Source organism: Capra hircus, chromosome 12 (genome assembly GCF_001704415.2).
Source record: "Capra hircus breed San Clemente chromosome 12, ASM170441v1, whole genome shotgun sequence".
In the NCBI taxonomy this organism is placed as follows: Eukaryota; Metazoa; Chordata; class Mammalia; order Artiodactyla; family Bovidae; genus Capra; species Capra hircus.
Window position 1 is genome coordinate 14,958,624 of NC_030819.1, and position 21,741 is coordinate 14,980,364.

A 21,741-nucleotide genomic window follows, 5' to 3' on the forward strand; every position below is an offset into this window, starting at 1 on the left:
AGGGTGAGGGTGGATACAAGTGAGGAGGCTTCCAGAATAATCGAGGTGAGAGATGACGGTGGTCAGGGCCAGAGTGAGAACAGTGGGAATGGAGAGATGGGGTCACACTCCAGGCACATGTTGAAGGCAGAGTCCAAAAAACCTGCTGACAGGATGGGTGTGGGTTGTAGGAGAAGAGGAGACTGTGGTGTTTGGGGTGAGGAAGGGGAAGGACAGGGTCTCCATTTACTGAGTTGGGGAAGATGGTGGATGCAGGTTTAGGGAACTTAGCTCATGGACAACCTGAGATGACCTCCCAGTGGTGTCATGTTGCATTTGTACATGCAGGTGTGAAGGTCTGTGCTAGACACAGGTGTGAGAGCTGGTGGCCCAGGGTGAAGACACAGGACTTGTTTTTATCAAGGAATGAGTGTCTCTTAAAAAGACATTTTACTGATCTCTGCCTCAGCTTCCCACTTTCAGAGAAGGGATAACACCTAACCCAAGTCTTCACACTAATACTTAAAGTAAGTGACAGATAAGATCTGTACAAGAAATGGGAGCAGAAAGAGCAAGCTGGGCAGGAAAATCAAAAGGAAAGAAACGGTGTGCTCAAAGGACACTCAGCAGATCAGCTGGATTAAGCAGATGCTTATCTGTGAAAGCAGGAAAAACTCAAAACTAAGAAGGAAGTACAGTTGTAACTTGAGGATCTGGCAATCAATCAAAAGTTATATTTGAATATCATTTAAGAAGTTAATAGACAAATCAGGCTATTTTTCCCAGAGTACCATGGGGGAAAAAAAGAATAGATGACAAGAACATTCCCAAAATGACAAGATAGAAATCAGGCTTAAGTAGTTGTTCACTCGTTTAGTTGTGTCGGACTCTTTGTGATCCCAAGGAATGGAGCACTTCAGGCTTCCTTGTCCTTTACCATCTCCTGGAGCTTGTTCAAACTCACGGCCACTGAGTCACGGATGCCATCCAAGCATCTCGTCCTTTGTCATCCCGTTCTTCTCCTGCATTCAATCTTTTTCAGCATCAGGGTCTTTCCTAATGAGTTGGTTCTTCCCATCAGGTGGTCAAAGCACTGGAGCTTCAGCATCAGTCCTTTCAATGAATATTCAGGGTTGATTTCCTTTACGATTGACTGGCAAGGGATTCTCAAGTGTCTTCTCCAATACCACAGTTCAAAAGCATCTGTTCTTCTGCACTCAGCTTTCTTTATGGCCCAACTCTCACATCCTTACACGACTACTAGAAAAACCATAGCTTTGACTATATGGACCTTCGTTAGTAAAGTAATGGCTCTGTCTTTTAATATGCTGTATAGGTTTGTCATAGTTTTTCTCCCAAGGAGCAAACATTTTTAATTTCATGACTGCAGTCACCATCTGCAGTGATGTTGGAGCCCAAGAAAATAAACTCTGTCACTGTTTCCATTGTTTCCGCATCTATTGCCATGAAGTGGTGGAACCACACGCCATGATCTTAGTTTTTTGAATCTTGATTTTTAAGCCAACTTTATTACTCTCCTCTTCCACCTTCATCAAGGGGCTCTTTAGTTTCCCTTCACTTTCTGTTATAAGGGTGATATCATCTGCATATCTGAGGTTATTGATATTTCTCATGGAAATCTTTATTCCAGCTTGTGCTTCATCCAGTCTGGCATTTCACATGGGGTACTCTGCATGTAAGTTAAATAAGCAGGGTGACAATATATAGCTTTGATGTACTCCTTTCCCAATTTGGAATCAGTCTTTTGTTCCATGTCCAGTTCTAGCTGTTGCTTCTTGCCCTCCATGCAGGTTTTGTAGGTGGCCGGTAAGGTGGTCTGGTATTCCCATCTCTTTTAGGAATTTTCCACCCTTTGTTGTGATCCACACAGTGAAAGGCTTTATCATATCAATGTAGCAGAAGTAAATGCTTTTCTGGAATTCTCTTGCTTTTTCTATGATCTACCAGATGTTGGGAATTTGATCTCTGGTTCCTCTGCCTTAGACTTAAGTTACATGGTATTATATTAGAAGTCTTAGGTTGCCTATAATTGTCAATTGGCATATTCTGTCATAGACAGAGTTTGGAGTTTTTATCACTAAACTCCTCAGGCATCAACCTAGGATGCCCAGCAGTACTTTTCTGCAGATGAAGCCCTCACTTCTCTGTCTCTGCTGTAGCAAATTTGGGGAGAAAGCAAGTAGCACATGGTGTCACCATGATAAACAAGTCCTCTGATCTCCCTAAGTCTCATTTTCCTCTTCTATAGACTGCGCTGCAGAAACCAGAGGCACTGAACTCAAGGATGCTGTGAGAATATAAAGTGTGTGAACACCTGCACAAATGAAAAAACGACATAGGTTGATAACTTGCTATTGGTTACTGATCCCTATTTTCTCACCAAGCCAAGAGTAGGACCCTGTTTACAGTGTGAATCATAACATAAAAGCATATGACCACCATGGAAGAAAGAGACTCCATCATAACCCTCCCTGACATCCACAAAACACAGACACACACAGGTTCTTCACTCAATCAAATCTCAATAGAGGTGCATCTGATGAAAGGCAGCAAATGTTCTGTTGTGACAATTTATAATTACCTCACATTCTTTCTTTCTTGAGCTCAGAAATTAATACCATCTCTTGCTTTGTGTTTTCATTGAAAAAAAAAAAAAAGAGCTTTGTGATAAGTTCTCAGCCTCATGCACACACACAGAATTACTTGGCCTCTCCTTTACTGCTCACAGTCCTTGCAAACTGTTCTGCTTAGTTTTCCTGCTTTGATTTCATGTTATTCAAATGGTTTTCTTCTTAAAAAAGCACCACATTGTAATACAGCAATCTTAACCACATTCTAGAAAAAGTACTCACAGCCTCTCTCTCCAGGACATGAGAAACTGTCTCTGAGTCTGGTGGTAACACTTCGAGTGTGTTGTTGACTCTGCACGTTATATATGAACAAGCCACCAAGGGAAAAAACATTTTGGAGGATTTGAAGTAAAAGCAAGTAAAGTTGATTTCTCAGCTGCCATGTTCTGATCAGATCAAAGGGGGAAAGCCTGAGTTGGGCATATATTACAGTTCCTTCCGCTGACAGGAAAGTGTTCTTATTCATATTTGTTACCTCTAAGTTAAGTAAGTAAGTAAGTGCTAATCAGTCGAGTCCAATTCGGTGATCCCATGGCCTATAGCCTACCAGCCTCCTCTGTCCATGGAATTCTCCAGGCAAGAATACTGGAGTGGGTTGCCATTTTCTTCTCCAGGGGATCCTTCCAACCCAGGGAGTGAACCCAGGTCTTCCTGCATTGCAGACAATCTGCATTGCAGATTCTTTGATATTTGAGCCAGCAGGGAAGCCCCCAAATTTCCCCAATTCTCACTGAACAGCAGACACACACACTAGAGGCAAACTAGGAAATGGTGATGCTGGTTTGGTGCCATCCGTCCAGAAGCACATCAAGGGCCCTTCAGGGATGGTGGAGACTTACAGTAGAAGCACCACGGAGCAGACTGCTGAAACGGTTAACGGGGGCCAGACGTGAGGCCCTGGCAGGGGAGGGCTGGACTCTAGAGTCCAGCAGCAGGAGCCCTCCTTCCTTCACAGCTTTTCTTCCTTGTGGAATCGCCCCTCCTCTCACAGCCTGTCAGCATCCTGCCCATCTTTCCAGGCTCATCCCAAGCACTCTCTCCCATGGAACCAGCCTGGACTCGTCTCTCTTCCTGCTGGGTTCTGTTTACATCTCTCATTTCTTGTGAAGGACCCGTCTTATTCTGCTCCATCATTTGTACACGTGCACACGGCTTCTCACAGCTCCTGGGGGGTAAGATCTGTGCCCCAAGCTCTGTTCTGGAACGAGATGCTGATTATCTCTAATCCTCACAGCGAGATGCCCAGTAAGTACTGGCCCCATTTCACAGATGAGGAAACTGAGATTAAGTGAGGACCACATCACTGGTCTGAGAGCAGTCAGCTGTTAAACAGAAGAGCTGGAATCTGAACCAGCTCATGTCAGTTCAGAGCCTTCTGCTCTTTCACATCATGCTGCCCAGGTGGTGACTGAAGGTACATTTGAAATGAAGACAACACTTGAGTAATTCAAAATTTTGAAGGCATCTATACTTGGACATGTAAGTGTCAATAAACTTACTATCCTATGGCCAAGTAAGTGATCTATGTGGAAAAATATTAAACTAGAATTTATCAATTTGATACCTTTAAATATGTGTTCACTAAACATTTTCAAAAGCCTTATAGATAACATGGAGACAAATGTTGCACACAATATTTCTTATATTATGGTAACAGAATATTATTACTGCTGATTTCTATAATGTACTGTGTGTAGAGCACCTACAGAAATACCAGCTCAAACAATGGAAGTTAATACTCAAATACCTTCTTTCTTATGTGTCACATTTTATGGATGTAATTTTACCAGAAACTGAGCTTATAATTAAAAACTAATTTATTTTCAAAACCATTCTAAAACTTACAGAGTGCTTGTTGTGTCCTTAGCAAGCAGGTGTTTTAAAATCACAACCACATTTAATCCTCAAAACAACCTGATGAGATTGATGGTCTTATTATCTCCATTTTACAGATGAAGTAACAGGCTTGTAAAGATCAAACAGTCAAAACCACACACCTGATCAACAGAGAAGCTGGGACTCAATTCCTGAACCTTCTGACTCCTAGACCGTGGAGTTGATGTCATCAACCTGAATTGATACTGCCACTGTGATTACTTCATGTCTCCCTATTTTGTTACAGAAAAGTTTTCAGCTCAATGAACTTAATTACTTCAATAAGACCTAGTATAATACATCTAGTTGTTTTAAACATATGTTATATAAAAAATGTTGCTTTTAGAAAGATGATAATGACAATCTTACATGCAAGGCAGCAAAGGAGACTGATGTAAAGAACAGACCTTTGGATTCAGTGGAAGAAGGTGAAAGTGGGATGATTTGAGAGAATAGCTTGAAACATATACATTAACATATGTAAAACAGATGACCAGTGCAAGTTTGATACATGAAGTAGGGCACCCAAAGTCAGTACTCTGGGACAACCCAGAGGGATAAGGTGGGTAGAGAGGCGGGAGATGGGCTCAGGATGGGGGGACATATCTATATCCGTGGCAAATTCATGTTGATGTATGGCAAAAATCATCACAATATTGTAATCATCCTCCAATTAAAATAAATAAAGTGCTAATAAATAAATAGATGTTGCTTTTTTATGGCTTTTCCTCCAGGATTTGGGGGAGGTGAGAGTAAGGAGAATAATAAGGATAAATCTTTATTATATTTATATGGATGGATAGATGGATGGAGAGAAAAAGTTTAGAATAGCAACAATGGGCACCACTTACTGAAACCCTGGTTTGTTTACATTTCACAGGCATTTTCTGTAATGTTTACAGTAATCCCACCCCTCCCCCATTTAATAAGAAAGGAAACTGAGACAAACACCTGGAGTCACTACCCAGGACTGTTTCTCTCCAAAGGCCAAGGCTTTTCTACCACACTGTCTATGCCGTCTCTGTGTCTACAGGACGCCACTATTTCCTGTGCCTGCCTTACGTCCATCCACTGAGACCTGGAATCCAAAAGGAGATAAGCAGATGGTCTCATAACTTACTAAGTAGTTCCCAGGTGTCGTAAAGACCTTCTAACCTTTTGTTAATCAGAGTCATAGATGACACTTCAGAGCAGGAACAAAACCCTCTGACCCAATGTCCTCATTTTACTGCAGAAACGTCAGAGGTCCTGGCAGGTAACAGGATGTGTCCAGAGTGACAGTGGGCAAGTGATGAACCCGGGGCCAGAACTCTCTTCTCTGCTACTTCTCCATGCTGGGCCTCCCTTCCTGCCAAGGAGAGAATGGGCACAAGGGACCCCAACCCCATGTCCCAACTATGCACAGGACAGGAGAGCAGTCCATGTTCATAGACATCAAATCATGTACAGAAGACCTGCTGTGCATCCCAGTCCTGCAGGGCACGTTCCACCAAAGTCTGTGCTGCCCACATGCCCCATGCGGGTGAAGCCCCAGAACACTGCCCACATTAGTGGTCCAATCACCCCACGAGGCTGTGGCAAAGCATTGTCCCAAGGATCTGAACTTGAGCTACAAATGTAGAGATGAGGTGTCTCATCTGTCCCGGCCTCAGTTTTGCTAACTATAAAATGAAGATGGGAATATCGAAGATACTCATAAAGAATGAATAACTCATAAACCTTTTTACATGTGTCCGTGCACATGTGTGAAAGGCAGAAAAATGATTAGCACATGGACTCTGAATTAATGGGAGCTACTATTCTCACTGTTCTGCACTTGCTTTCCCTTCTTATTTGGTATCTGCTGTTAAGTCCCTTCTGCTGCTGCTAAGTCCCTTCAGTCATGTCCAAATCTGTGTGACCCCATGGACAGCAGCCCACCAGTCTCCCCCGTCCCTGGGATTCTCCAGGCAAGAACACTGGAGTGGGTTGCCATTTCCTTCTCCAATGCAGGAAAGTGAAAAGTGAAAGTGAAGTCCCTCAGTCATGCCCGACTCATAGCAACCCCATGGACTGCAGCCCACCAGGATCCTCCGTCCATGGGATTTTCCAGGCAAGAGTGCTAGAGTTGGGTTGCCATTGCCTTCTCTGTATATGGTATCTAGACCATTTAATAAAAATCTAGCTCATCCCTGCTAACTTGACATCATTTCTGCAAATGTACAGTCACCCATGAACAAGAACCTGGAGTAGAGAAATGAGCCCATGAAACAAGCAATTGTGTGTGTCCACATCATTGTAAAATGCTGCTCACCTAATGCAGGGCTTCCCAGGTGGCGCTGGTGGTAAAGAACCCACCCACCAATGCAGGAGACAGAGACTCGGGTTTGATTCATGGGTTGGGAGGATCCCCTGGGGAAGGAAATAGCAACCCACTCCCGTATTCTTGCCTGGAGAATCCCATGGACAGAGGAGTCTGGCGGGCTACCGTCCATAGTGCCGCAGAGCTGGACATGACTGAAGTGACTTAGCACGCACACATACCTGATGCAACCTATGATGTTCAATCCCTTGTTCCAGGCAAATCACTATTTCCTCAGAAAGCAGGTCTGGAGCCTTCAACACCTCACCTTTGGAAATCTGTCCCTGTTTTTTCCTCATAGTACAAAAGGGTAGTCAGATGTCCAGACTGCACTGAACAGACCCCGGGGGAGACCTTTAATGATATTATTCACTGATTTTTTACAACCCAAGAGAGTAACATAATATTTAACATTATTTACTCTTTCTCCTTTCTTTTTGTCAATTGTATTCTCTATCTCTTAAGTTTAGGTCTCATCATTTACTCACTAATCTTATTTAATTCCCAAAATACAGTTAAACCTTTCATCTTACCATTCTCTGTGAAACTTAGTGCCGTTTCTGAAAACAATCTCCCTCAGTGAAATGACACAATATTAAAAAGAAATTTTAAGCCATTCTGGTTTCCTTAAATAATAAATTACAAGTCAAAAATGAAGTGGTGAGAGAACCTCACAGACTGAATGGGACCAAGGAGGCATCAGCCAAGCGCAGGGGCAGACCTTATGTGGGTTCCAACAGTGGTGAAGATTTCTCAGTGAGATGATCAGCAGCATGTAAACACAGATGAGCAGGTGGCTGATATTCAGGAATTTGAAGTATTTTTCAGATGAAATAAAGTAGTGATTTTTTCCCCCAAAGCTTTCCTATCTTTTAGAGAAAAATAATGAAATGTTTACAGATGAACTGATCTGAGGTCTAGGATCTGCTCCACGATACTCTGGGGTGGGGGTGGGGCCGGCAGGGGTATAGATGCAGCCAGACTGACCACCAGCTGATTCTGGCTGAAGCTGGGGGTGGATACATGAGGGTTCATTACACCATGCTCTCTGTTTTTGTAAATATTTATAACTTTCCATTAAAAAATGTTGAAAGTGAATGAAAACTTCACAGAACGAAACAACCCCCCCTCCTCCAGATAATGTATTCTGTGTTACTAACCTATAAGAATTGAAACGATGGCATATATAAATACATATGCTTATCCTGCTGATTTAGCCAGAAGACCAACTTAAATGTTAAGCAACGTTCAAAAATCTATTTCTTAAAAAGAACCTTTAACAAACCTTGTAGTGTAAACCACTATCATCATTTGAAATTCAAGTATATGCAACTCAGAAGTCATTACTCACCTCTTCCAAAGCACAAGCCCTTATTACTTCTTCATATCTGTCTTCTTCATATTTCTTCCCAAATAAAATGTTACTCTTTACAGTCCCTGGAAACACCCAGGGCTGCTGAGAAACATATGCGATCCTCCCGTGCACGCTGACCTTCCCCTGGCTCGGGGGCAGCTCCCCCAGCAGAGCGCTTAATAGTGACGACTGCAACAGACAGCAACACACACTCGTGAACAGGCAGCACTCACGGAACACGCCCCGCAGCACAGCCCACCCCACCCTGGCGGTTGACACATGATAGAACCCGTTCCTTCAACAGGATCAAGTACAGCCCTCACAGTTAAGATCAAAAAAAAAAAAAGATAAAAATAACACTAATGGTCAATGAAAACGACCGACAAGGAATATATTAATAGCATAAACAATCTATTCTGCCCGAGTATCTCCCCAGGTGAAATTCTACTCAGCAAAGAATAATTGAAAATGTTTAACATCCTTCTCTCGGAGAAGGCAATGACAACCCACTCCAGTACTCTTGACTGGCAAACTCCATGGATGGAGGAGCCTGGTAGGCTGCAGTCCATGGGGTCGCTAAGAGTTGGACACGACTGAGCGACTTCACTTTGACTTTTCAGTTTCATGCATTGGAGAAAGAAATGGCAGCCCACTCCAGTGTTCTTGCCTGGAGAATCCCAGGGAATTGGGAGACTGGTGGGCTGCCATCTATGGGATCGCACAGATTTGGACATGACTGAAGCAACTTAGCAGCAGCAGCAACATCCTTCTCTAGCAGAGCCCAGCAGGATGTGTATTTGATATATCTGATGTTTAGTGCAATTGTACCTGCCTCTTGTATCCTTTACTTGACAAACACTTGTTCTTAAAAAGCTATGTGTGAAGAATATAGCCAAAGATGATTAATTGAAAGAACTCTCAAGTGAGTTGTGTCTGCAGAGCAAAAGTCCATGACAGAGGAAATCAGCACCCTTTCATGTACACATCCCACATTTTTTAAAATAAATGTATTTATTTTTAGTTCTTTTATCTTTTTCATTTTTTTTTACAATGTTGTGTCGGTTTCTGCAATACCACAATTCTAATTTTATTTATTTCTGCTTGCACTGGGTCATTATTGCAGTGCATGGGGGTTTTCTTGTTGAGGATCACAGGCTCTAGTGGGCAGGCTTCAGCAGTTGTGGCCCATGGGCTCAGTTGGTGCACCTCCAGGCCCCAGAGCAGAGGCCCAACAGTTGAGGTGCACGAGATTAGTTGCTTCACCACTGGGAGGTGGGAATTTCCCAGACCAGGGACTGAACCCGTGTCTCCTGCATTAGCAGGTAGATTATTTTACCACTGAGCCACCAGGGAAGCCTACATCCCACATTAGGGTTCTGTATTTTGTTGTTTCAGACCAAGTGTATGTGCACCTTTCCTTTCAATCTTCAACATCACACAGATGTGGTGTGTATGTATCCACACCATCAGAGTGCTCACAATGCTGGGCTGAAATAATATGTCTGCATATCTGTTTTGCCTCACAAGCTGATTGCCTCTGAAAGGCAGAGAGTCAGGGTCTTGCTCACGTCTGTACCTTTATCTCCAGCACATGGCTGCACATTCACTACACATGCACTGATGGGATCATGTCAAGTCACAGGAGGAAATGCTCAAAGCTTCCAGGAAAAGCCTTTATGATCTCCAGACATCCTGGAAGGGCCACAAAGATGAAAAGAAGTCCCCATTGTCTCTGTCTATCCTGAACAGTATCAGTTCAGCCACTCAGTCATGTCTGACTCTTTGCAACCCCATGAACCACAGCACATCAGGCCTGCCTGTCCATCACCAGCTCCCAGAGTTTACCCAAACTGATGTCCATTGAGTTGGTGATACCATCCAACCATCTCATCCTCTGTCATCCCCTTCTCCTCCTGCCCTCAATCTTTCCCAGAATCAGGGTCTTTTCAAATGAGTCAGCTCTTCGCATAAGGTAGCCAAAGTATTGGCGTTTCAGCTTCAATATCAGTCCTTCCAATGAATATTCAGGACTGATTTTTCCTTTAGGACAGACTGGTTGGATCTCCTTGCACTCCAAGGCACTCTCAAGTCTTCCAACACCACAGTTCAAAAGCCTTAATTCTTCAGTACTCAGCTTTCTTTATAGTCTTAACTCTTACATCCATATACGACTACTGAAAAACCATAGCCTTGACTAATGGACCTTTGTTGGCAAAGTAATGTCTCTGCTTTTTAATCTGATGTCTAGGTTGATCATAATTTTCCTTCCAAGGAGTAAGCGTCTTTTGATTTCATGGCTGCAGTCACCATCTGCAGTGATTTGGGAGATCAAAAAATAAAGTCAGCCACCGTTTCCACTGTTTCCCCATCTATTTGCCATGGAGTGATGGGGAACCAGATGCCATGATCTTCGTTTTCGGAATATTGAGCTTTAAGCCAACTTTTTCACTCTCCTCTTTCACTTTCATCAAGAGGCTCTTTAGTTCTTCTTCAATTTCTGCCATAAGGATGGTGTCATCTGCATATCAGAGGTTATTGATATTTTTCCTGGCAATCTTGATTCCAGCTTGTGCTTCTTCCAGCCCAGTGTTTTTCATGATGTACTCTGCATACAAGTTAAATATGCACGATGATGATATACAGCCTTGAAGTACTCCTTTTCTGATTTGGAACCAGTCTGTTGTTCCATGTCCAGTTCTAACTGTTGCTTCCTGACCTGCATATAGGTTTCTCAGGAGGCATGTCGGGTGGTCTGGTATTCCCAGCTCTTTCAGAATTTTCCACAGTTTATTGTGATCCACACAGTCAAAGGCTTTGGCATAGTCAATAAAGCAGAAATATATGATTTTCTGGAATTCTCTTGCTTTTTCCATGATCCAGCGGATGTTGACAATTTGATCTCTGGCTCCTCCGCCTTTTCTAAAACCAGCTTGAACATCTGGAAGTTCATAGTTCACGTATTGCTGAAGCCTGGCTTGGAGAATTTTGAGCATTACTTTACTAGCATGTGAGATGAGTGCAATTGTGTGGTAGTTTGAGCATTCTTTGGCATTGTCTTTCTTTGGGATTGGAATGAAAACTGACCTTTTCCCATCCTGCGGCCATTGCTGAGTTTCACAAATTTACTGGAATATTGAGTTCAGCACTTCCACAGCATCATCTTTCAGGATTTGAAAAAGCTCAACTGGAATTCCAAAACAGCCACAGCTTTGTTCGTAATAATGCTTCCTAAGGCCCACTTGACTTCACATTCCATTATGTCTGGCTCTAGGTGAGTGGTCACACCATTGTGATTATCTGGATCGTGAAGATCTTTTTTGTACAGTTCTTACATGTATTCTTGCCATCTCTTCTTAATATCTTCTGCTTCTGTTAGCTCCCTTCCATTTCTGTCCTTCATTGTGCCCATCTTTGAATAAAATATTCCCTTGGTATCTCTAATTTTCTTGAAGAGACCTCTCTTCTTTCCCATTCTATTGTTTTCCTCTATTTCTTTGCACTGATCACTGAGGAAGGCTTTCTTATCTCTCCTTGCTATTCTTTGGAACTCTTCATTCAAATGGGTATATCTTTCCTTTTCTCCTTTGCTTTTTGCTTCTCTTCTTTTCACAGCTATTTGTAAGGCCTCCTCAGACAGCTATTTTTCCTTTTTGCATTTCTATTTCTTGGGGATGGTCTTGATCCTTGTCTCCTGTACAATGTCACAGACCTCCATCCATAGTTCATCAGGAACTCTATCAGACCTAGTCTCTTAAATCTATTTCTCACTTCCACTGTATAATCATAAGAGATTTGATTTAGGTCATACCTGAATAGTCTATTGGTTTTCCCCACTTTCTTCAATTTAAGTCTGATTTAATTTAATTTAATCCCAAACAGCTGTCACATGAATAATTTCCTTCACTGAGACATCCAAATTCCCCACAGGCAGTTCCTAACAGGGAAATGGGAAGCACGAAGAACGAAAAGACAGCGTGCGTTTATCCTGATTTATTTGGCCATGAAACATTCTTGTAAAATGAATGTCCTATGAACACACCTAGAGAGACACTGTTCTAGACACACTCAATTCAAACTGAGTCACACACAGATCTGGGTTCCATTCTGAGAATTTAACAGGAGCTGTGGCATTGCATCAAGCTGACAAAAGACGTCATCAACTTACCTTTCCTGCTCCCACAGGTCCGACCACAGCTAACAGTTCACCAGGTCTGACAGTAAAGGAAATGCCTTGTAGGGATGGGGTCTCTGATGCCTAAAAATTAAAGTTTTTAATTTAATTTAACCATTTTAATAAAGTAACACAAATTTTTTTGGAAAGTGGAAAATATAACAAAAATCAACATAATTGATATGCAAAATATAACCCACATTTTTCTTTTTCCTATTTTATGATACTGTGTTGTGGAGACCTCTTCATCAAATTTTATCTCTTTGGGGATTTGAGGGAGCTTTAGCTCGTTTTTGGAAGTTTCCTTCTTTTTTCCAACTACCACACAATTGAGCTCATTTCATATGCTAGCAAAGTGTTGCTCAAAATTCTTCAAGCTAGGCTTCAGCAGTACGTAAACTGAGAACTTTCAGATGTATAAGCTGGAATTAGAAAGGCAGAGGAACCAGAGATCAAATTGCCAACATCTGTTGGATCACAGAAAAGCAAGGTAACTCCAGAAAAACATCTACTTCTGCTTCATTGACTAAAGCCTTTGACTGTATGGATCACAATAAACTGTGGAAAATTCTTCTAGAGATGGGAATACCAGACCACCTTACTTGCCTCCTGAGAAACCTGTATGCAGGCCAAGAAGCAACAGTTAGAACTGGACATGCAACAACAGACTGGTTCCAAATCAGGAAAGGAGTACATCAAAGATGTATATGGTCGCCCTACTTGTTAAACTTTTATACAGATTACATGGGATGCAAAATGCCAGTCTAGATGATCACAAAGTGGAATCCAGAATTCTGACAGAATATCAACAATCTCAAACATGCTGATGATGCCACTTAATAGCACAGAATGAAGAGGAATTAAAGAGCCTCTTGATGAGGGTAAAAGAAGAGAGTGAAAGAGTGGATGTTGGCTTAAAATTCAACATTTGAAAAACTAAGATCATGGCATCTGGTCCCATCACTTCATGGCAAATAGAAAGTGGAAACAGTGACATATTTTATTGTCTTGTGCTCCAAAATCACTTCAGACAGTGACTGCGGCCATGAAATTCAAAGATGTTTGCTCCTTGGCAAAAGAGCTATGACAAACCTAGACTGTGTATTAAAAAGCAGAGACATTACTTTGCTGATAAAGGCCCATCTGGTGAAAGCTATAGTTTTTCCAGTAGTCATGTATGGATGTGAGAGTTTTCATCATAAAGAAGGCTGAGCACTGAAGAATTGATGCTTTTGAACTGTGGTGTTAGAGAAGACTCTTGAGAGTCCCTTGAACAGCAAGGAGATCAAACAAGTCAATCCTAGAGGAAATCAATCTTGCATATTCATTGGAAGGAGTGATGCTGAAGCTGAAACTCCAATACTTCGGCCACCTGATGCGAACAGCTGACTCATTAGAAAAGACCCTGATGCTGGGAAAGACTGAAGGCAGGAGAAGAAGGGGACAACAGAAGATTAGATGGTTGGATGGCATCACTAATTCGATGGACATGAGTTTGAGCAAGCTTCTGGAGTTGGTGATGCACAAGGGAGTCTGGCGTGCTGCAGTTTATGGAGTCGCACAGATCTGGACATGACTGACTGACTGAACAACAACAACAACAGAAATGCTGGAGTGGTATCCATCCCCGTGGACAGAGAGGCCTGGTGGGTTAACAGTCCACAAAGACTCAGAGACAAGTGGAGCAACTAACACTTCACACTTCAGCTCAAAATATTAGATCCGGATTTTCAAGAAAAGCTATTTGTGCTCTATATCTTTTGCTTAAGGTGATCCTATTGTATAGCACAGGGAATTATATTTAATACTCTGTAATAAAACATGATGAAAAATAAAAATTAAAAGAGGAACGTATATACTTTAAATTCAATATGTGCTAATACACTGAAAGCTCTCTTGAAAATGAGAAAAAGAGTAACATGTCAAATGTCTCAGGCTGATTTTACACTTAATCTCCATTCATTGCAAACCTCATCCCTGATTCTGAGAATTTTTATAATATATTCTAAGTAAATGAGCAAGTCATATTTTACAGTATATGTAAAATCTCAAAATTCTCCAATAAATCTATGTCACAGTTGTCCTTTAGCAGTCATAATTTTGGAAAGCAAGGTTTCTTACCTTTTCCCAAGAAGCTGTAAAAGCTTGCACATCCACGATCATTTTACTATCTGATGGCAGCAGAGGGTAACACTGTGTTATTTCATCAAGTAACAGAAAGTTCTACAGAAAAACAGCAAAATATAGACTGTATATACTGCAAGAACAAAGCACAAACAAATCAACTGCTTCTCTGGAATTGGCAATGAAAAGTTGTATCCCTATCATTTATACCTACCTATCATCTTACAACTGTATTTTATTAGGTCTTGGTTCACATGAGAAAATTTAATATTATATAGTATGTAATATATTATTATATGTACAACTAAGTATATAATATAGTACAGCAGATATACATATATATATAACATAGCATATACACACATATAGAGAGTATGTATGTGTGTGTGTGTGTGTGTCTGTGTGTGTGTATAAAATAAATAAAGAAGAGTCCCTGGCCATGAGACTACCTTTGTTACTTTCTCAACAAGTGTACTGGTTCTTCTCTAAGAAGAAAATATGGCTTCAAACTCCAATACATTTAGAACCTGGGCATTTTTGTTGTTTTACTTTTGTGTTACTAATAATAAAGAGGTGAACTGGTAGGAAATTATTTCATAAATACTAACTGAATCCCACCATGTGCCAAGCACCATGAAACACTGCTAGAACACAGAGAGGAAGGCCCTTCCCAGGCCGCCAGGAAGCAGGTGGCACAGGATAGGCTGGGAACACAAGACCCATGACAGAGACTCTGAGTGCAAACCCTGTACCCTCTGCTTCCCCCTCATGTGTGTCAATACCACATCACTGCTTGTCATTACCTATTACTAAGTCATCATTCTAAGAAGAAAACTGTGTTAAGCTTCTATGTCTTAAAAAATATTTCACAAGCATCTTTTCACAATCACTGCCTCTTCTTAGTCAATGCCCTCTTTCCTCCACAGCAGGAATGGCTGCACCTCTCTCTTCTTGTTATCTTCTACACCACTTTGCAGCTAACTGATGCACAGTAGTTGAAGAAAACAAAGTCTTATAAATTGCTACAAAACTGACAAACACATACAAGAAAACTCCCTCTTGCCTTGCAAATGCTAGATATAATTCAGTGAGAAAAGCTAGAGCAACAGAGAAATTGAACAAACAACTTAGACAACTCCCACTCCCCAAGGTCCTCAAACCTGTGAACAAGAGGTAGAGACTGCAGGCTGTCCTTGAAATCTGCTCTTTCTTCTGTGGTAACAAATTCTGGATTTTAGCTGCACGTGGCAGCCTGGAAGGAGGCCCTCCCTCTGTCTCCAGGCTCCCGAGCAGACAGGAGCAGCCACGTGACTAAATCCAGGGCAGTGGAGAGTGACAGCAACCAGGACCTTCCTCCATCCCAGCCTGGGCCTTGGGGGCTGCCAGCGGGGTCAAGGTCACATGCAGTGGAGTAACATAAGAAGAGAGAAAGAGTCTGGGTCCCGACACCACGGAGGTTCACACTAGCCATGGGACTTGTTATGGGGAGAGTTGTATCACCACATAAAAGATGCATCCTAACTCCAGTTAGCTCAAAATGTTACTTTATTTGGAAATTTGGTTGTTGGAAATGTAATCAATTAAAGGGAGATCACAGTGCAATAGGGTGGGCCCTGAATCCAACATGACTGGAGTCTTCATGAGAAATGCAGAGACAGACACACAGAAAACAGCTACCTGATGATGGAGACAGAGGCTGGGTGATGGCTTTCAAGCCAAGGAATGGCAAGGTTTGCCTGCAACAACTCAAGAGCTAGCAGAGGCAAGAAAGGATGCTTCCTTATCGGATTCAGAGGGATCATGACTCTGCTGACAGCTTGATTTCAGACTTCTGGCTGCAGCCCGTGGGGTCACTAAGAGTCGGACATGACTGAGCGACTTCACTTTCACTTTCCACTTTCATGCATTGGAGAAGGAAGTGGCAACCCACTCCAGTGTGTTTGCCTGGAGAATCCCAGGGATGGGGGAGCCTGGTGGGCTGCCGTCTATGGGGTCACACAGAGTCAGACAGGACTGAAGCAACTTCACAGCAGCAGCAACAGCCTCCAGGACTGTGAAACAAAACATTCCTGTGGTTTTAAGCCACATGTTTTGTGGTACTTTGTATCAGCAGTCCCAGGAAACCCACACAGAGCCTCACAAGGATTCTTGCATGAGAGAAAAACAAATGACCCCTGTAAGCAGCTTTAGCATGGGTACCTCTGGGACCTACAGGTAAACCAAATCCTAACCCATATGGGGAAAAACTGAAATCAGCATGTGAGGATGTTTGAGAAAGAAAATGGCACATAAATAGTAATCTACTACTTAAACATCTTGACACCCCGTCTATCGTGCCTCAAAGTCATAAATGTGATTGCAAACTTCTACTTAAAAAGAAGAACTGGTCAAAACTGAATGTGAAAACCCATTTGCAGGAAAAGAAAGACAGGATCCTTGCATTTCTGTCAAATATCAGCTGGTGGAAGATGCTTTCATTCATCCAAGTTCACTGAGAACCTAATGCTGAGCACAGTGACTCCCACCCGCCCAGAGCCTGAGTCCACCAGGGGGCAGAATGGACAGAGAGTGGTCTGAGGACACGTTTGCCAGTTTTCAACCACCACAGCCTGAGTTCTCTCTCCCCACCACCATCATCAGCCAGGTACCAGCTCTCGCCTGTTCTGACACAATTCATTTCTCTCCCAACCATCTTTTCCTCTTGAAACAACATAATTTCAGAATCTCACTCACTATTAGTTATTTCAATAATGCAACTTTTCTTTTGCTGGTTACTTCCCCAGTCTTCCCCAACACCACTGACCCCACCCCAAGACTGCTCCCTCCTTATCACCTTACAGCCCATCTGAGAGTGTCCACAAGCTTACCACCCCCGCCAAGTGACTCACCTGCACCTAAGTCCACGCTCCCCAGGAGGCCTCTGCCTGGACACCCTGAGTACTGATCCCACCCACCCTTCTGGTCCATCTCAAACACTAACCCTACTGAAACCAGCTCAGCACATCCCCAGCTGGCACTGCCTTTCCTACCTCTGAATCCCCTGAGGAATACTAAGTCACACAGAGGGGAGACACTACATCATTCAGTGCTTTTTCAGTCCCAACTCCAGCTAAGACCTAGCCTTGCACAGTCAGCCCAACGAGGGCATCAGCTAAAGGAAGGAACAGACTGCATGGCTGTTCAAACCACCCAACCACTGACTGCATGGCTACAGCCTCACAAAGTCTAAGCTGACATAGCAACAAGCAAAAGGTGATGGGACAGGCTGGGACCTGGGACCCTCTACGGGAGTGCTTGCATCTGGACAAACGTCTCCTAGAGCAACAAAATACAAAGAAACCATGAGAGACTAAACACACCTGCACACATGCAAAGGCAATCACGAACAGTGAGACACAAACCGCCACCAGCCAACTGGCATTTCTGAGCTGCTGGGAGCAAAGCAGGGAACTGTGCACGAGCCTGGCACATGGCACCTACAAGACGGGGGGCAGACCACTTTAGTCACCCCTGTGGCTCAAACCACCAATCCTCCCCTACCCTCACCCCACTTAAGGAACTAGCCCACTCTTCTCAAAGTGTCAACGGGGCATCAGTTTCTTGTTTTCATACTTTGTGCTGTAGCACAAGCCTCAGTGAAGCCTTGTTTAAATTTCTTGTCTGGCCTATTATCAACTTCTATTGATTAAAAAGACCAAGGGCCCTGGAGGGTAATGTATATGTTGTATATTTGGTCTAGACAGAATCAAATTCCAGTTTCAGCTTAAGCATGTAACCAAGACATCGATACTCAATCTGTATACATTAGAATAGAAACACCCCACTTTCAAACAAAAAATAAAGAAAAGGAAAAGTATGCCCTATGTGAAGAATTAAATTTATTGAGCACCTGTCCACAAACAATGCCTCTGAGGTGAACAGATGTCAGTCTTCCAAGGGTTAAATGAGACCACATTCAACACATGATCAGCTTGTAAAGGCACCAGAAATGCTGGCTGGATTTTTCTCCAAGACTCAGTCTGATGAAAAAGCTGAAATTAAATGGCCAGTAGAGCCATGAATTGCAGACCCAGAACAGGTTATGCAGGAAAGTTGATACTACAAAAAAGACTGACTCGCTTGTAGCTGGTAATGGAAAACATCCTCAGAGACAGATAGTTACTAGATGTTAAAGTTACTGAAGACTTTCAATGAGTGCTTTGAAGCTGAGATCTTTTGCAATCCTATTGGAGTCATCCAAGGCCAGGACCATGGGCCCCCCTTCCTCACTTAGAGAAAAATAGACAGTTCTTGGACTTATGAGGTCATAATAAATCATTCATTTTTACAGAGCTGAGTTAATCTTCATTTTAAACAGAAATACTTGAGCACCTACTGCGTGCCAGGCCCTTGTGCGACTACTTAGGGACATTTAATTTATTTACCCCTGACTACTTAGGGACATTTAGTTTAAAAAAGGAGACAATAAGTATGGTCGGAATTACAAGTTTGAAAGGAAGAGGGCAGCTAGAGACAGGCTTAAACACCAAGTAAAATAATGACAGGAATAAAAATGTAGAGATCAGAAATCAACAAGAAAACATCTTTTGGAGGAAAGACTCCATTTTTAAACACAGAGAACTAAGTGAATCTGAAGCCACTCTTCCTGCCCAGGAACAGGGACTTCTCAGCAAGTTCCTCCCTCTCGCCCCAGAGAGGAATCCTAGTCACCCCAGGACTGTGCTGCCTAGTCATTCCATCAGCACAACAGATGCATCTGTTTGCTTCTCCTGCTTTTAAACATTTCAATAGTCCTACAGCCATCACTGCACATAAAGAGCCTGTGCTGCTGCCATTTATGCTACTGGCCCTAAACAAGTATGGATCTTACAGTACTTTTAATGCACTTTACCTAAGAAAAGAGGGGAATACATACATTTTGGAAAGATTGACAGCTTGGCACTGAAAGAGTTAAATCTCACATAATAGGCACACAGTGACACCACATAAAAGAGGTATTTTAGGTAAACTCTGTCTATAACTTTAAAAAGTTATTTCTCACTAAACCTTGATTCTTTGGATGCTGACGACAGCCTCTGACACCTTCTCGATGGCCATGGGGAAATAGAGGGTGCTCGAAAACCGCAGAGCCTCGAACAGCGTCACCACCACAAACACTTGGCTGGCTGTGACCAGGTTGTCAAGGAGCTCATTGGTGATGAAGGTGACAAAAATCATGATTTTGCTCACAGTGAAAAATGATGCCAAATTCATGCCTCTAAGGTAGGAACTTTTCAGAATCTTGGAAATTTCCTTACTGTGAAAAGAAAGTAGGACAAAGGTTTTATAAGAAGCATCAGCATACAAGACATGAATTCAGTGCCCTGTGTAAGTGGCCCCTTTCTGGGGAATGGACACAGATTAAGATAAACCATCCCTCACATCATGGAGACATTAGCATAGTGCACACTCAGGGGTCTGCCCGACACCAGGAGCACACACTTCATCGCCACTTCACTCTTTCAAGTAAAAGGAGGCTTTCTGTCACAATTTCAAACATTTTGGGTCAATCCAAGGGGGTTTGAACATTCATTCAAGAAACATTCATAATCCCAAGTCTGTGCCAGGCTCCTCACAGAAAGACACAGCCTGTCCCCTCCAGGCACTCATGAACTTGTGGGCAAAGAGTATTAGCAACCACAAAACTGGGAGACAATAGACAGAGACAGTCATCACAGCCCCCAAGGGAGCCCAGAGCTGGGATATGTAACTCGGAGCAGTGGAATCAGGGCAAGTCACATACACGTGGACCCTGAAGATGAGCTGGAGTCAGTCAGGCTTGGAGGCCAGAGTAGAAGTAAGATGGGCTCAGCCTAGGTGCAAAGTGAGAGGTGACAAGGTGGGGTCAGAGAAATGCTCACCAGATATTTAAATGAAAGATGGAAAAACAGTCTAAAAACATGAAGCAGAACAAAAGGGACAGTATTTTCATAGCTCCATTTGAATTGAATAATAGTGATTCATGAGCTTTCATGGTGGTAAAGAATCCACCTCCAATGCAGGAGACACGGGTTCAATCCCTGGGTCTGTAAGATCCTCTGGAGGAGGAAATGGCAACCCACTCCAGAATTCCTGCCTGGGAAGTCCCATGGCCAGAGAAGCCTGGTGAGCTACAGTCCATGGGGTCATAAGGAGTCAGATCCTACTGAGCGACTAAGCATAGCAACAAGAACAATAGTGATTCACACAGTTTGGCTCAAAACAAGTATACCAAGTCTCTGCAATCTTCCGGGTTATCAGCCATCACCATAAATTACAATTTTAGTTTGAATGTCATTGTCTCAAATACTATGCTAAAAGCATTGCTTATTGGGATTTGAGGTATTAAGAACTACTTAGAATTTCATTTCTATATAAGTAAAAAGCATATATATATTTTCCTTTGAGAAGATGGCAAATGAAAGAGCAGGTTAAGTGATATCTCCACTATTCTTAACCCTCCTGCAACATGTAGCGGGTGCAGTGAATAGTGAGTATTTAAGTTCACCTTAATGTGAAGATGAACTGAAATCCTTCTTTGGTAAGACACCTAAAGCATCCAGTAGAATAGGAAATAAAGCATGAAAATATGGAGTGATATCTATATACATAAACTTACCTTCTCAGTCTGGTAATACGGTCTATAAATGACTTTTCCCAAGCATTCATTTTTATTGTTCTGATGCCAGTTATGACTTCACTCATGGTCCTGATCCTCTTGTCTGTGAGAGCAGCAGTCTTACTCCTGAGGGGATGGACGTGAGATGAGCCTTAGTGACCACAGCCCAACTTTCCTCAGCAGCAGGAGTGGGCAGAGGGCGGGGCTAGAAATCATTTTCTACAGCCCTTTTGCATTTAGAACACAGGCAGGTCCTACTCAAAGTACAAATGGAGAAAAAGGCTTCAACTAGGAAGTCAACCATTCAGTCCATTTCAAGAAGTAACTTGGAGAATGTGCAGCATTGGCTAAAAGAGACCTGAAATGTGTCAGATACAAACCATCTGCTCAAAGAGGTCACGGTCAGGTAGGAGGCAGAAAGACACCCAGGAAGACAGAGCCTGTGCTGTAATGAAATAGGAGAGAAGTTCTGGGGAGCAGAAAAGATGGGGCTGTTAATTCTACCAGGAAAGGAGAACAAGAAGAGCTTCAAAGACCTGGTAGCACTGGAACAGGGCCTCGAAAATAGGGAGTATCTCTCTCTCCAGCAAAGACAGGTAAGGAAATTCC

At 42.7% G+C, this 21,741-nt stretch overlaps 1 protein-coding gene across 1 annotated transcript in view; it reads right to left on the minus strand.

The window, feature by feature from the left end:
* Positions 1-21,741, minus strand: part of LOC102185549 (multidrug resistance-associated protein 4) — a 170,431-nt gene that overhangs the window by 117,413 nt on the left and 31,277 nt on the right. The window contains 5 exon segments of the mRNA XM_018056443.1: positions 8,198-8,389; positions 12,366-12,455; positions 14,493-14,594; positions 19,542-19,791; positions 21,133-21,258. Of these exon segments, the coding sequence (XP_017911932.1) occupies positions 8,198-8,389; positions 12,366-12,455; positions 14,493-14,594; positions 19,542-19,791; positions 21,133-21,258 (760 nt within the window).